Source organism: Diachasma alloeum, unplaced genomic scaffold, assembly GCF_001412515.2.
Source record: "Diachasma alloeum isolate Michigan unplaced genomic scaffold, Dall2.0 Dall_scaffold_00217, whole genome shotgun sequence".
Taxonomy (NCBI): domain Eukaryota; kingdom Metazoa; phylum Arthropoda; class Insecta; order Hymenoptera; family Braconidae; genus Diachasma; species Diachasma alloeum.
Window position 1 is genome coordinate 740,264 of NW_021680382.1, and position 13,752 is coordinate 754,015.

The following is a 13,752-nucleotide window of genomic DNA, read 5'->3' on the forward strand; positions in this document are numbered from 1 at the left end:
GTTTGGTGCAGGCGCAGAAGGAGTTTTGTTGAAAGTCAACTGTCAACTCCATTTTGAAAAAATACAACGCGTCGAGACTTGCTGCGAGAACGTTAGGCGTGAGAAAGAACGTGTAGTGAAAAAGGTTCGAGGAAGAGTTTAGTTCATAATAATATGGGAAAAGGGAAGGAGTGTTTGAGGATGTCTGCGGTAGCTACGACAGCCACAGCCACGTTGGAGGATGATGCAGCTGACGCCTCTCATCTCCAGGCGAAGCTCATCACGTCGTTGGAGGTGAGAACAAACGACCGGTTTGGCGGGATAACCTTTTTCATGGTTTTGTTTGGTTTATTTTTCATTTTGTGACTGGAAGTGAGGGGTATTTGGGTGTATTTTCTGAGAATGATGAGTTTTTGGGTTGCATGGGGGGTTTTTCGGGGCTGGGGAGCGAGAGGGGAGAATGGAGCAGGTGATGGGTTTCTAAACTAAATTCAATATTCAGGAGATTGACATTAAATTCTATTTAGAGAAAAAAAAATCATGAAATTTCAGATTTCACTTAAAATTCAATGAAATTCCAAAGTTTTAACAGGAGAAATGCCTCAATTGATTTAAATTTTCAACCAAAACATGAATATCAATAATTCAATAATATATTCACCCGAATTTCCTCATTTCTATTAATTCCCATTGAATAATGACTCGAAATCTCCACATTCCACTGCTTTCTCCGCAAAATATTTATCAATGACGAACTTCTTTGGAATGTCAGGGAAATAATGTGAAAATATGGAAACAAAACTCAGTCAGAAAAAAACCCATGACTAAAAAAAATAAAAATCCACTCGCTTAATCTCCCATTACCACCCCCAGGGCAATGGAATCACCGCAGGTGACATCGCCAAGTTGAAAGAAGCCGGCTACTACACAGTGGAATCAGTGGCTTACTCCCCAAAGAAGGCCCTCCTGTCCATCAAAGGCATCAGCGAAGCCAAAGCCGACAAGCTCCTGCAAGAGGCCTCGAAGCTGGTGGTCATGGGGTTCAAGAGTGCCACAGAGTTGTACCTAGTCCGCCAGAACATCGTGTACATCTCCACAGGCTCCACCGAGCTGGATCGTCTCCTCGGTGGTGGAATCGAGACAGGCTCCATCACCGAGATCTTCGGTGAGTTCCGAACAGGAAAGACCCAGTTGGTCCACAGTTTGGCTGTCAACTGTCAGCTGCCAATTGAAATGGGCGGAGCTGAGGGCAAGTGCCTCTACATCGACACTGAGGGGACCTTCAGGCCAGAGAGACTGAGTGCGATAGCTCAGAAGTACAACATTCCTGCGGAAAATGTCCTGGACAACGTGGCGTGTGCTCGTGCCTACAACACAGATCACCAGAGCCTACTGCTCATTCAGGCCAGTGCCATGATGACAGAGTCGCGTTATGCTCTTCTGATTGTCGACAGTGCCATGGCACTTTACAGAACTGATTTCTCGGGGAGGGCAGAGCTGTCTGCCAGGCAGATGCATCTGGCCAGGTTCCTCAGGATGCTCCTGAGGATTGCTGATGAGCATGGGGTGGCTGTTGTCATCACCAATCAGGTGGTCGCCCAGGTCGATGGGGCTGCCAGCATGTTTGGGGGGGACCAGAAGAAACCCATTGGGGGGAATATCATGGCTCATGCCAGCACCACCAGGCTTTATCTCAGGAAGGGCAGGGGGGAAACCAGGATTTGCAGGATTTATGACTCGCCTTGTTTACCTGAGAGTGAAGCTATGTTCGCTATTCTGCCGGATGGCATTGGGGATGTTAAGGAGTAAGGGTTGAGGGACGGGGAGGGGGACTGCACTGTTAGAAATTGTTCAATTTATGGTGAAGATTGCAACTGACTTCGCAATGGTGGGGGCGTTAATTCAATTTGAGGTGGAATCGTCATGAAAATTTAATAAAATTCATTTTTTATGGTGAAATTTAATACTTAACTTTTTCATTATGAATACAAGGCAGTAGATTGAGGTGATTTTTCAATAGATTGACAATTCAGGAAAATAATTACCTGAATTTAAGCTTTTTTCCGTTTTTTTCGTTGTATGGAGTTTCATGGAATATTCAAAGAAATTACCTGATCTCTCAGTAACAAAGTGGAGATAAATTTGATGTAAATTTAGCGTTGTTAAAAATTTCAAGTTTTTTTATTTGAATTTTCAAGAGTTATTTTCTAACAGTGTGGGGAGTCGTTCGTACGGTTGCATTTATTTTGTTTTGGTAATTGTGGATTTATTGGCGAGGAGGGGGTTTGAGAATTTCGAGGGATGTTATTCATGGAAAATTCAAGATTCAATGAAAACATTGTAAAGACATTTTCTGGTAAAACTACTTATTTAAGAGATATTTAAATTGTTAGGGGGACGCAGCAGTCAGCAAATCTTGATATATTTATAGTTTGGAAAACATCTGGCAAAGAATTGACTTTAAGATTAAAAAAATGTGAGAAGCTATTTCTTCAGAAAATTTGGTTCGGACAAAAAATGCCTCAACTATTAAGAATTCGTTGTTATCGAAATAATTCACTATTTAAAAAGTTTTAATTATAGTAGTAATTATCTTGGAAACTAACAACTGTAGGAAAAAATGTTAGGAAATAGTTTTTGACGAAAATTAAATTTCTAACGAAAAATATAATTTCAATATTATTTTTGAAATTGGCTCAATCTTGAAATAATCCAATATTTAAAAAGCTGGAAAAAAGTATAAAACGTTTGCATTTTTTCTACTCCTGTCATTTCTTCGAAAATTGAAAATTTCAGGAGAAAACGCCAAGACATTTTCCTTTTTCAAGATTAAATTCTAACATAAAATTTCCTGACACTTTCTCCTGAAGCCCCTAGTTACCAAGATAATTATACCTATAACAATACCTGAAGAGTGAACTTATCCCATTAACTTCCACCACTCCAGTATTAATTAAAATCATTATTCATAATTAAATCTGCTTCATTCGATACATTACATCATCACTCACTATAACTCATTAAAAAATGAATTTAATTAAAAATAACTGACAAATGAATTAAAAAAATCAACTAATCATAATTATAATTGTTTTATCGTTTAATTTATTTCTATTTCAAACTAAATACCAATGTTTTCTTATTTTTCTTAAGAGCTAAATAATAATGTAAAAAGTTAGACTAAGAATAAAGAATTCTGTATTTTTTCCTATGAATTTCGAGAATTTTTTTTTCCAATTTCCTTCAAATCGAATGCACATGCGAATGTATCACACACACACACACACACACACATATGCAAGCCGACAAATGCACAGTTGGTCATAACCTCATCCTGTTTTCCTCCGCTAATCTCCCAATCCGTTGGAATCAACCATTACACGTCAGCATATTTCCTGCGTCTTTTGGCATATAAATATTCTTTTCCCCAAAAAAAATCAATTAGTGGAGGTCCTGCAGCATTATTGGTAAGTGGAGATCTAAATAGAAACACAAGAATTGAGTTTTTCCCACGAGTTGGTCGAGCTAGATGAGTACAAGAGCCTCAAACAATTCTGTGTCTGTTTGGTGTGCATAAACGTCAGGCTCTTCTTCATAACCAATATCTGTGTACCACGTTGTCTGTTGTTTTATCATTGTTTCATTCGTTGAGATGATTAAAATCATCAGTCGTCGATTGTTCCTGCAATCCTGTAGATTCTGCACGTCAAATTGTTTTTATTCACTTGTTAAGTCTTCAATTCCAAAGACAACAACAGTTTTTAGTCGTGATTATGTGAGATTTGATGGCGTTAACAGTCTCAAGAAAGGGTAGACCATTAGTTAATTTATTGTTTAATTGAGAATGAATGCAATAGAATCTTCCATTCATGTGTAAAATTAATTGAATTATGGTTTCGTGCATTGGGATGATGAAATAACCTGATTTTCCATTATCTTAAAAATCTCAATGTGAACATGTAATATCAGTAATTAATTGACTAATTATTTAATTGATTTATCTGTGAATGAATCAACTGAATTAAATTTTCAATTTTTATCTCTCTTTGGGGTGTATTAACTTCTTTTTTCTTGATGATCTCAGATTATATGATATTAATAGCCTCCAACAGAGGGTAATTCATCAATTAATTTGTTGGTGGAACATTGAACGAACTGATTGATTGACAAAACTCCGTTTGGATTGACCACTTAATTTGTTTTATTAGGAATTGATACTTCCAATGAATTCAATTATTGTTCTGTCCCCTGAGACACTAGAATTCCTCAATACTCAATTATGTTAATAGTCTGAATAGCCATTAATTTATCAATTAATGAATGAATTGAATAATGAAGCTCGTTTTTCAATTTTTTGTTTCACGAAGAATAAATTCAATGGAATTGTTCATTCAGAGTTGAAATGAGTTATTTATTTTTTTCAGACAGTTTCCAAGATCATTCAGCACGATGAGTGACAATATCTCCCTGTACACACTGCCCAATACCCAGCCGATAGTGACACTAGAGTGTGACAGCGCCTTCAATGCACTGACGAACAACGAGAAGCTGTATTCTCATTATCTGAGCAGAGCTGCCTGGACGGGGGGTCTGATCGTCTTCGTGCAGACGTCCCCCGAGTCGCCCCTGATTTTCGCTCTTCTGCATAAGATTTTCCTTGGGGAGACTATTGAGGAGCTGAAAAAGACTGCTATCGAGGCTGGAGTTAGTGAGGATGATTTCACTGTGAGTTGTAATTCCCAAATAAATTAAAATTGAAGCAGTTTCAGAAGAAAATGAGCATCAAATTCTTTCTTTAATGAATATTCCTGAATTTAATAGAATTTTATACTTCAAGGGGATCTCCGCATTCCCATGGATATCTCACTTGCGTCAAGAAACTTGTTCACTGATTAAAAGTATCATTTAAAGTATGAGATTCCATGGATGAGATTTTTTATGGAATTCAGGAGATAATTAGCACTCCTTAATTCAATAATCTTTATAATTATACTCTGTCCAAGTATTTCTAGATGGAAAAGCGTATTAGTTATGCTGATACTTGAAATAAATATGATAATTTAAGAGAAAATTAACTAAGGGACAACCTATTAGTAGCAAACATTAATTTTAACATGATTTTTTACATGCCATTCATGTTTTACATGAAGTAATCACGTTATTTCACCAATGTTACTACTCATCACGACAAAATGTAAATCTTCAGAGGAGATAATATATTCGCTGCGTATTCGATGACGAAAAATATGTTTAACCAATTGAACGAATTCCATAGTCAACCGAATAATGTTTAGACGACGAAAAATATTCCCCCAGAAAAATCTACAACTTGAATTCTCTTTCAGGCCTTCCTGGTGTACACCTGCGGCGTCCTCTCGAACGCGGGAAATTACAAGTCCTTCGGTGACTCGAAGATAGTCCCAAACCTCCCAAAAGAGAAGTTCCTCGAGATAATCAAGTCCTCCAAAGCCTACAGGGACAATCCCCCAGTGCTCGAGAAGATCTGGAACAAGTGCAGCGAGGGCATCTACTCCCTTTCCGAAAAGGTGAAATCCCTGGGTCTCGGTGACAAGGGGATGACCACCTACTTCTCCGCGAACTGCGACGATGCAGACGCAGCTCTGGTCAACGAGTTCATGCAGGCCCACTCCCTCGAGAGCTACAACACGCGTTGCTTCAAGACGACCGAGGACTCCCTCACCGTCTACAACATAAAGCTCGCTTCCCACCTGGAGGACGACGACCCAGCCCTCACGATCCCCGAGAGCCTCTTCAAGGACGCCAAGTTCAAGGTGTCGAGGGGGGACTACAGCAAGCTCCTCCAGAAGACGAACGAGTGCCTCAAGAAGGCCAGGGAGCACGCAGCCAACGACACCGAGAAGCAGATGATCGAAAAATACATCAGCCACTTCAGAACGGGATCCCTGAACGATCACAAGGACGGCTCGCGCTTCTGGATAAAGGACAAAGGTCTATTTCACTTTAAATCTATTCATTCAAAACAGCATTAAGGGGAGACTACTACGAACTTTAAAAGTCGTGGGTTATTGGAGTGAGACTTTTCATACGTTGAGGATCGATTATATAGATTGAAAACGAGTAATTAGTGCAAAAATTTTTTTTTGTTCGTTTGCCCGAAAACGTCTAGAATGCTAAAAACAGTCCAGGGCCTCCAATTTTTGAACTACAAAAGATTTTTTTTTTCAACATTTCGAGAAAAATGTGTGGAACAACAATTACGAGCCATTTTTTTGTAAAAAATACAGTAAAAAGTACAAAAAAAGCAAAGTAGCCATGTAAGAGGTGAATTTAAAAAAAATAGCTCGTAATTGTTATTCCACATATTTTTCCGAAAATTTTGAAAAAAAAATCATTCGTAGCTCAAAAATTGGAGCCAATCCATGTTCATTATTTAGAAAAATGCAGCAAATGCATGCGCTAACATATTTCCTCTTTTTGCCCGGGTACCCCAGATTTTTCTCCGGCCATTGGATTCAGTATGATTTTACACATTGCCTTCTATTTTTATTTCTATTTTTAGACTCTTCTAGTAGGTGAATTATCAATTTGAACATAAATTTCAGAAGAGCCCGTGCATAAGGAAAAATTAGTTTATTCATTTCTGCGGAGACTAATTTCTGCGATTAATTTTTTTTAATGTTAGAAAAGTTGGTTTTTCACGTTCTGCTGACAGCCGAAAAAATTACAGAATTTTCCTTGACCATGAAAACAAACATATTTACCGAAAATTTACTGACACTGGCTAAACATCCTAAAATTGTAGTGTTAGACTATGACATTTTTTATTCGCTTCAAATGCAAAACAAGTGAGAAATTGATTTCGTCACAATACAGTGAATATATTTTCGATAATAAATTAGCAATTTGCTTTTGAATGGAATTTCGAAGGCGATGTATTTTAAATTGAATTCAATGATTTATTAAATTCAACATTTCCATAACGTTGAAATTTTTTACTTTGAAAAAATGAAAAAATGTCATAGAAAACCTAGCGAATGCGTTACACAATTTTATTCAATTTCTATTGAACTTGCTGTTATTTTTTGACCGATTAGAAAATATTCTGTAGAAAAAGGGCCAATGCCGGGCCAGGGTTGGGCCAATGTCGGCCCGAGATTGGCCCCCTAACAAGACTATAAATTAAAAGGAAATGATGTGATGACCACTATTTTCTAACTCCACCCAATAACACCCAAACGAATATTTTGAATGAAGAAAGTCGCTTAAAAATCTGCACAGGTCCTGTGGTGGAAACGTACATCGGCTTCATCGAGACGTATCGAGACCCAGCAGGTCAACGAGGGGAGTTCGAGGGTTTCGTAGCCATGGTGAACAAGGAAATGTCTAAAAAGTTCTCGAACCTAGTCGAGAAAGCCCAGGACTTCCTCCCACTGCTGCCCTGGGGCAAGGATTTCGAGAAAGACGTCTTCCTGCGCCCGGACTTCACGTCCCTCGACGTCCTGACGTTCGCAGGGTCTGGGATCCCAGCAGGGATCAACATCCCCAACTACGACGAGATACGACAGAGCGAGGGCTTCAAGAACGTCTCCCTCGGGAACGTAATCCCTGCGAACATGAAGCAGGACGTCATTCCATTCTTGTCTGAGGAGGATCGGGCTCTTCTGAATCAGCACAGGATCTCCTCGATGGAGGTGCAGGTGGGGCTCCACGAGCTCCTGGGGCATGGCAGTGGCAAGCTGCTGAGGAAGTCCTCGGAGGGCTTCAACTTCGACGAGAAGACACTGAAGAATCCTCTGACGAACGAGTTGATTGACAAGTATTTCTTGGAGGGAGAGACTTATGACTCGAAGTTTGGGGCCATGGGGTCCTCGTACGAGGAGTGCAGGGCTGAGGCTGTGGGGTTGTACCTGTCCCTGGAGAAGGACATCGTCAGGATCTTTGGGCACGAGGGGAAGACAGCTGACGACGTTATTTACGTTAATTGGTTGGCGCTGCTGTGGAATGGGTGTGCCAAGGCCCTTGAGATGTACAGCCCAGAGAAGAAGAAGTGGCTGCAGGCCCATTCCCAGGCGAGGTATGTGCTCCTCAGGGTCTGCCTGGAGGCTGGGGAGGGGTTCGTGAAGGTCGAGGAGGTCGAGGAGGGGAAGAACCTGAGGTTCACGATGGACAGGGAGAAGATTAGAACTGTGGGAAAGGAGGCTGTTGGCAAGTTTCTGCAGAAACTGCAGGTTTACAAGAGCACTGGGGACTTTGATGGCGCGAAGAGGATGTATGAGGAGTACTCTGAGGTGCCTGAGGGTGGGGAACATCCCTGGGGACGGTGGAGGGAGATTGTGCTGGCTCACAAGCAGCCCAGGAAGATCTTCGTGCAGGCGAATACTTTTGTCGAGGGTGGGGAGGTCAAGTTGAGGAACTATGAGGCGAGTTTCGAAGGGTTCATTCGGTCGTGGGTGGAGAGGTTCCCTGAGGCTGATACTGCGGAGATGATGCTGGAACTCGCGGAGAAGGATAGACCGTACTTCGAGATGAAGTAGAGTTTTGGCGTTTGAGAGGATTTCTGGGGAGTTTCGTTCATTCAGTTCATTAGGTTTTCTTTAGGAGAGAGGTGGGTGCTTCAATGTACATTTGTATTTTTTGATAAGCTTGATGCGAGGATGACTAATAAAGATATTTTGCAACATTGATGGTTTATTTATTCTTACGACAGAGGGGAAAAATAAATTACAAAAATTAATTGCGATTCTATACTTTAGTGATAACATTTGGGAAAAGAAAATTATGACACTGATGGTTTATCTATCCCTAGAACGAAATATGGAGTGGCTTCTTATTAATTTTGTTTTTTTTACTTCTTTTGCTTTATTTTATTCTGTTTCTAATTTTTTTATTTATTGAACGTAAATTGATTTTCATATAATTTTATTAGTAGATGAATTTATAACAGAGTAATCATAGTCAATTCTAATGAAATATTTTATCTTCGAACCAAAATTCAAACTGGGGGGGGGGGTTGTAAGTATACGAACGACCCCCCCCCCATCGATTTCTTTTTTTGGGGTCACGTGCTGAATTCCAAAGTGAACAACTTCAGTGCATTGTGTTTACGTGACAAGAAGTCAACATTTCAGGTTATCATTTATGAGTCTTTATCAATTATTACTTGACATTGATAAGCTTTACTGAGCTTTGGATTTTTTCATGCTTTATTCTGACAATAAAACTGTCCGATCCTCTTTATTTACGGTTTTCGATTATTGTTGGGTGATTCCTCGGGACATTGAGTCATTGTTGGAGGTGATAAGCAGTGATTTACGTGGCATACTAATTGTTTAATAATTTCCCCGCCCCCAGAAGGCGATTTTCAAGGAGTTTTCCTCATTCTCTGGAGTTTTAAGGAGAAATGGCGTTCGAGGGAAAGTACAACACTAAAAGTCCAGGTGAATTGGTTTATTGGATGGGTTATTCAGGGCTCGATCGAGTGATTATACTGGGGAGTGGTAGAGGGACATAAGTCCAAGGATTTTGCACTCTTTTTTTGTGTCTCAAATGAATTGTGAAGGATTTGGGCAATGGGAAATGTCAGAAGATTCGTTTTTTGTAGAAAGAGAAATTTCGGACGAAAAAATTCTTCCACATTTTCCTGTGGTTCTCCTTGGGTGAACAGGCCAATTGCTGGACGATGAAGGGAAACTCGAGTCTCGTGGTAGCACCTAAAATTAAAGAATCACCTAAATGGGAATATGATGGCTTCCGTATCCTCAAAGAATGTTTTAGTTAGCAGAAAAAATTATTTGAAGTCAAAATAACAAAACAAAGAGTTAATTTCTTAATTACATTAAGAAATAGTTAAATGCAAGGGAAATCTCTAATTTCTGGACGCCTCGCCCATATTTTTTTAATTTATTAATGGTTGGGCAGTTGAAAAAATAATTGATAAATGATTACACACGAAAAATATTATTGAAAAATTAAATAACCAGTACAATTTGCATTTTATTATTTATGGAATATTCAATGGATGTAGAAATCGTCCAGAAACTGGCCCCCGTCCTGAAATTGATGTTTCCTAGTTTTTTGGAAAATCATTCGAGCCATTTGAGAAAAAATGTTGGGGGATATTCTTTGTGAAGAAATGAATTGTGGACGAACCAGGGTTTTGTTTTTGATGCGTTCAGGGATCCCGTGGTCAGATAGACATTCACATATTCTTTATCAAAGGTCTCAGTTTACCTCGGGTCAACTTACTCCATTGAGATATTATCTGCAGAAATTCCTGGGCTCAAATTTCCCAAGTTTTTAATTTTTTTTAGCTGCGAATTTTTTTTCAATAGAATTGTCCAATGGGAATATTCTACAGAAGAAATCACTTCACAGAAGAGTCACATCCTTGACAATTCAATCAGTGTTTCGATTTCTCAAAAATCCCTGATTTTCTGGGTTAGAATGTTCCATTAAATTCCTTCGCGTTTTCACCGATTTTTTCTCGCGTGTAATCATGCTTATTGTGATCGTCAGCGGTGAAGAGGCTGATGAGAGAGGCTCAGGAGCTGCATGAGGCTACTGAAGAGTACTGCGCAGCTCCCCTCGAGGATAATCTCTTCGAATGGCATTTCACGGTGAGAGGACCACCGTCTTCACCGTTCGAGGGGGGTGTCTATCACGGTAGAATTCTCCTGCCTCCTGAGTATCCCATGAAGCCGCCCAACATCATTCTACTGACGGTAAAGCCCCCATCATTCACCAAAAAACGATTTAAAAAATCTCAGAAATTTTTTAATTTTTAATTTTTAATTTTCAATTTTTAATTTTCAATTTTTAATTTAATTTTTAATTTTTAATTTTTAATTTTTAATTTAATTTTTAATTTAATTTTTAATTTAATTTTTAATTTAATTTTTAATTTTTAATTTTTAATTTTTTTCGTTCAGCCAAATGGAAGATTCGAGATAAACAAAAAAATCTGCTTAAGCATATCTGGCCACCACCCCGAGACGTGGCAGCCTTCTTGGAGTATCAGAACAGCTCTACTCGCTCTGATTGCATTCATGCCCACACCTGGCAATGATACGATTGGAGCACTTGATTACACCCCCGAGGAGAGACAAACACTTGCGAAAAAGTGAGGCAAATTTTTTTTTTGCCTCTAAATGGACAGGACAAATTAATGAATGAGTAAACATTTTATGAAATTGATTGATAGATCTCAGAGTTGGCAGTGCGAGAGTTGTGGGAAGATTGTTGACTTGTTATCGAAGGACGGAAAGTCTAAACCGATTACTCCAGAGGAGGGACACATATTGGGGTCGATAACACTGAAGGTAAATTTAATTTCATCATTTCAATGGCTAAAGTATTTTTTCAACTCAGTCTTTATTGAATGCGCACTAATTTCCTGCATTATCATTATTTCTGTTAATTTTCAGGAAGAAATTGGTTTTAAATTAAGAGTTTTCATTGATTTTTTTCATCAAATTGTGAATTTCCTGAAATTTCAGTGGAACTTGACTACAGTTTACAAAAATTTTAGCAACAAAAAAAAATTTCAATAGTTATCACGTAATTATGTGATCATCTCTCAACAGAAAGACGACAATTCTCAATTTAGTTGAATTCTCTATCAAACATTAATATTTAGTACCAAATTATCCAGAATTTTCACATGATTGAAAGTTCAAGAATAATTAATCTGAACCATTCTGATTTCTATTAAGTTTAATGGAGTAATTAAACTGAAATTAACAGATTCCATTGATTTTTCTCATGAAATTGTGAATTTTCATTGACAAAATTGCTTGAAACTCCATTGAAACTGTACTTTGACAACAATTTTAATAATTATTACGTAATTATGGAATATCTCATTATGACTGACTCGTTAAAAAAATCTAATTAATTTTTTTAAGGCTGAGGAAGCGCCAACGACCACCACAACCCCGGCAACTCCCTCCCCAAGCGTAAACATCAATCAACTCTTGAGGCAGAGATTAATCGAGAGACAACGGGCCCACAGTAATTTCGTACAGCGTACGTCAAACAGCAACTCCCTCTCCTCCTCGAACGATCTATTCTGGACCATTCTAGTAGCCTCTCTGGTATCAGCAATAATACTTCTGGTTCTACGAAGGCTCTTTCTGGTTTAGACCCTAGATTTGCGTTCACTGGCTGTGAAGATGCCGAAACCCCCCAGACATTTACACAATTGAAATGATCAATTATTCGGAGGAATACATTCATAGTGACATCAAGTCATTTTAGACCCTGGAATTTCATTGATTATGATAGAAAACAATTATGAAGTTGGGAAAAGAGATGAAAGGAAATAACGTCTTCTGTATTTCGTGAATATCTCTGAAATTTTTTGGTTTAGGGGAAAATATCATAAGACACTTTTTGTAGAGGAGGAAATTATGTATGAAAAAGTCTTGTGATATTTTTTTCTAAACCCAACCGTTTCGGAGATATTTGCAAAATAAAGGAGACGTAATTTTCAGATTAAGTTTCGAGTTAAATACGTGAAGAGTCTAAATGATCTGAAAGCAGATTATTTCCTCAATCTAAATGATCAATTGTTTGAAGGAATATATTCATAGTGACTTGATCGTGTCCATCAAGACCTTTTAAACCCTGGAATTTCATTGATCATGATAGAAAACAATTATGAAGTTTGAAAAGAGATGAAAGGAAATAACGTCTTCTTTATTTCGTGAATATCTCTGAAATTCTGGGGTTTAGGGGAAAATGTCATAAGACACTTTTTGTAGAGAAGGAAATTCTCTATAAAAAAGTCTTGTGACATTTTTTTCTAAACCCAACAGTTTCGGAGATATTTACGAAATAAAGGAGACGTAATTTTCAGATTAAGATTCGAGTTAAATAATTAAAGGATCGAAATGATCTGGAAGCAACTGACTTTAGAATTTATTGATATGATATTTATATACACTAGAGTAACGCTTCCCAGTTGATTTCCTCCTCAGTATCATGACCCTGCATCGTTATAACTATCAATTACATCATCAGTTCCACGAGCGACCAAAAATATTATTTATCGTTGTACAATTACCAACTATTCAATTTCAATAATTTCTGGTTTATCTTTTCTCTTTCTAAGATTGTACATAACGTTTAGCTTTCTTACGACGTAGCCAATAAAAATCATGTAGATCAATCAACAAATCGATGAAAAAAAAATCATTATTACTTATTTTAATAATCAATTTTTATTAAAATCAGTACTTCAACATTTTTTAAATATTAAACTGGGTCGACAGTTTGGTCCCAGTCCCCTATAGTCGAATCATAAATTCATTGGGTGTCGTATTGACTTTGTAACAGTTGAAATTTAGAATTTATCACTGTTCAAGGAGATTCAAGTTTTGTGGATCAAACGCAATTTCTGATGATTTATAGGCCTGAAAGACTAAATGAGATTAAAAATAAAAAATGGATTTTTAGTAAAAAAAATGATAAATAATCTTGAAAATATCTTTCAACTACTGCATTTATAGAAAAAACAGAATAAATTTGTATGGAGAACATTAAATTCAGAAAATAAAGAATCCCTTCCACTTGAATCTCCCTCAATCAATTATTCAAGGCTTGTAATAATAAAATACCATGTCACTGTTAAATTGCTTTTAAAATATCGAAGATAGCCAATATATTTGTTTCAACAGTGCTGTAAACATTTTCTCAATCTCTCCTCAATAATAATTCAAAACAAATTGTGGTCGCGTAAGAAAAAAATTTCATAGCTAAACCTTCGCCAGAAAATTCTATCGAATTTCTATT

General features: G+C 37.8%; 3 protein-coding genes across 5 annotated transcripts; all 3 read left to right on the forward strand.

Moving 5' to 3' along the window:
- The first annotated feature begins 18 nt into the window (after nucleotides 1-18).
- LOC107037349 (DNA repair protein RAD51 homolog A) lies at nucleotides 19-3,123 on the forward strand. Its single transcript, XM_015255863.2, has 2 exons — nucleotides 19-273; nucleotides 853-3,123. Exons 1-2 carry the CDS (start codon nucleotides 154-156, stop codon nucleotides 1,786-1,788), a joined length of 1,056 nt encoding a protein of 351 aa, XP_015111349.1. The 5' UTR covers nucleotides 19-153; the 3' UTR covers nucleotides 1,789-3,123.
- Nucleotides 3,124-3,296: 173 nt separating this feature from the next.
- LOC107037329 (dipeptidyl peptidase 3) lies at nucleotides 3,297-8,643 on the forward strand. 2 transcript variants are annotated; one of them, XM_015255835.1, is made up of 4 exons: nucleotides 3,297-3,446; nucleotides 4,404-4,704; nucleotides 5,325-5,949; nucleotides 7,240-8,643. In XM_015255835.1, the coding sequence occupies exons 2-4, from the start codon at nucleotides 4,429-4,431 to the stop codon at nucleotides 8,493-8,495; spliced, it is 2,157 nt and encodes a 718-aa protein (XP_015111321.1). In that variant the 5' UTR covers nucleotides 3,297-3,446; nucleotides 4,404-4,428; the 3' UTR covers nucleotides 8,496-8,643. The 2 variants fall into 2 exon arrangements, with proteins under 2 accessions (XP_015111321.1, XP_015111320.1); XM_015255834.2 differs by lacking the exon at nucleotides 3,297-3,446 and adding an exon at nucleotides 3,542-3,789.
- A 380-nt stretch (nucleotides 8,644-9,023) lies between these two features.
- On the forward strand, nucleotides 9,024-13,685 carry LOC107037331 (ubiquitin-conjugating enzyme E2 J1). 2 transcript variants are annotated; one of them, XM_015255841.1, is made up of 6 exons: nucleotides 9,024-9,089; nucleotides 9,313-9,398; nucleotides 10,477-10,682; nucleotides 10,890-11,080; nucleotides 11,162-11,279; nucleotides 11,865-13,685. In XM_015255841.1, exons 2-6 carry the CDS (start codon nucleotides 9,362-9,364, stop codon nucleotides 12,099-12,101), a joined length of 789 nt encoding a protein of 262 aa, XP_015111327.1. In that variant the 5' UTR covers nucleotides 9,024-9,089; nucleotides 9,313-9,361; the 3' UTR covers nucleotides 12,102-13,685. The 2 variants fall into 2 exon arrangements, with proteins under 2 accessions (XP_015111327.1, XP_015111328.1); XM_015255842.1 differs by having other exon boundaries at nucleotides 9,059-9,089; nucleotides 9,316-9,398.
- The last annotated feature ends 67 nt before the right edge of the window (nucleotides 13,686-13,752 follow it).

Coding starts and splice junctions, on each gene's coding strand:
- LOC107037349 (XM_015255863.2), top strand. CDS start 154: ATGGGAAAAGGGAAGGAGTGTTTGAGGATGTCTGCGGTAGCTACGACA. Junction 274..852: donor AGCTCATCACGTCGTTGGAG/GTGAGAACAAAC, acceptor TACCACCCCCAG/GGCAATGGAATCACCGCAGG.
- LOC107037329 (XM_015255834.2), top strand. CDS start 3,632: ATGATTAAAATCATCAGTCGTCGATTGTTCCTGCAATCCTGTAGATTC. Junction 3,790..4,403: donor GTTAACAGTCTCAAGAAAGG/GTAGACCATTAG, acceptor TATTTTTTTCAG/ACAGTTTCCAAGATCATTCA. Junction 5,950..7,239: donor CTTCTGGATAAAGGACAAAG/GTCTATTTCACT, acceptor AAATCTGCACAG/GTCCTGTGGTGGAAACGTAC.
- LOC107037331 (XM_015255841.1), top strand. CDS start 9,362: ATGGCGTTCGAGGGAAAGTACAACACTAAAAGTCCAG. Junction 9,399..10,476: donor GTACAACACTAAAAGTCCAG/GTGAATTGGTTT, acceptor TGTGATCGTCAG/CGGTGAAGAGGCTGATGAGA. Junction 10,683..10,889: donor CCAACATCATTCTACTGACG/GTAAAGCCCCCA, acceptor TTTTTCGTTCAG/CCAAATGGAAGATTCGAGAT.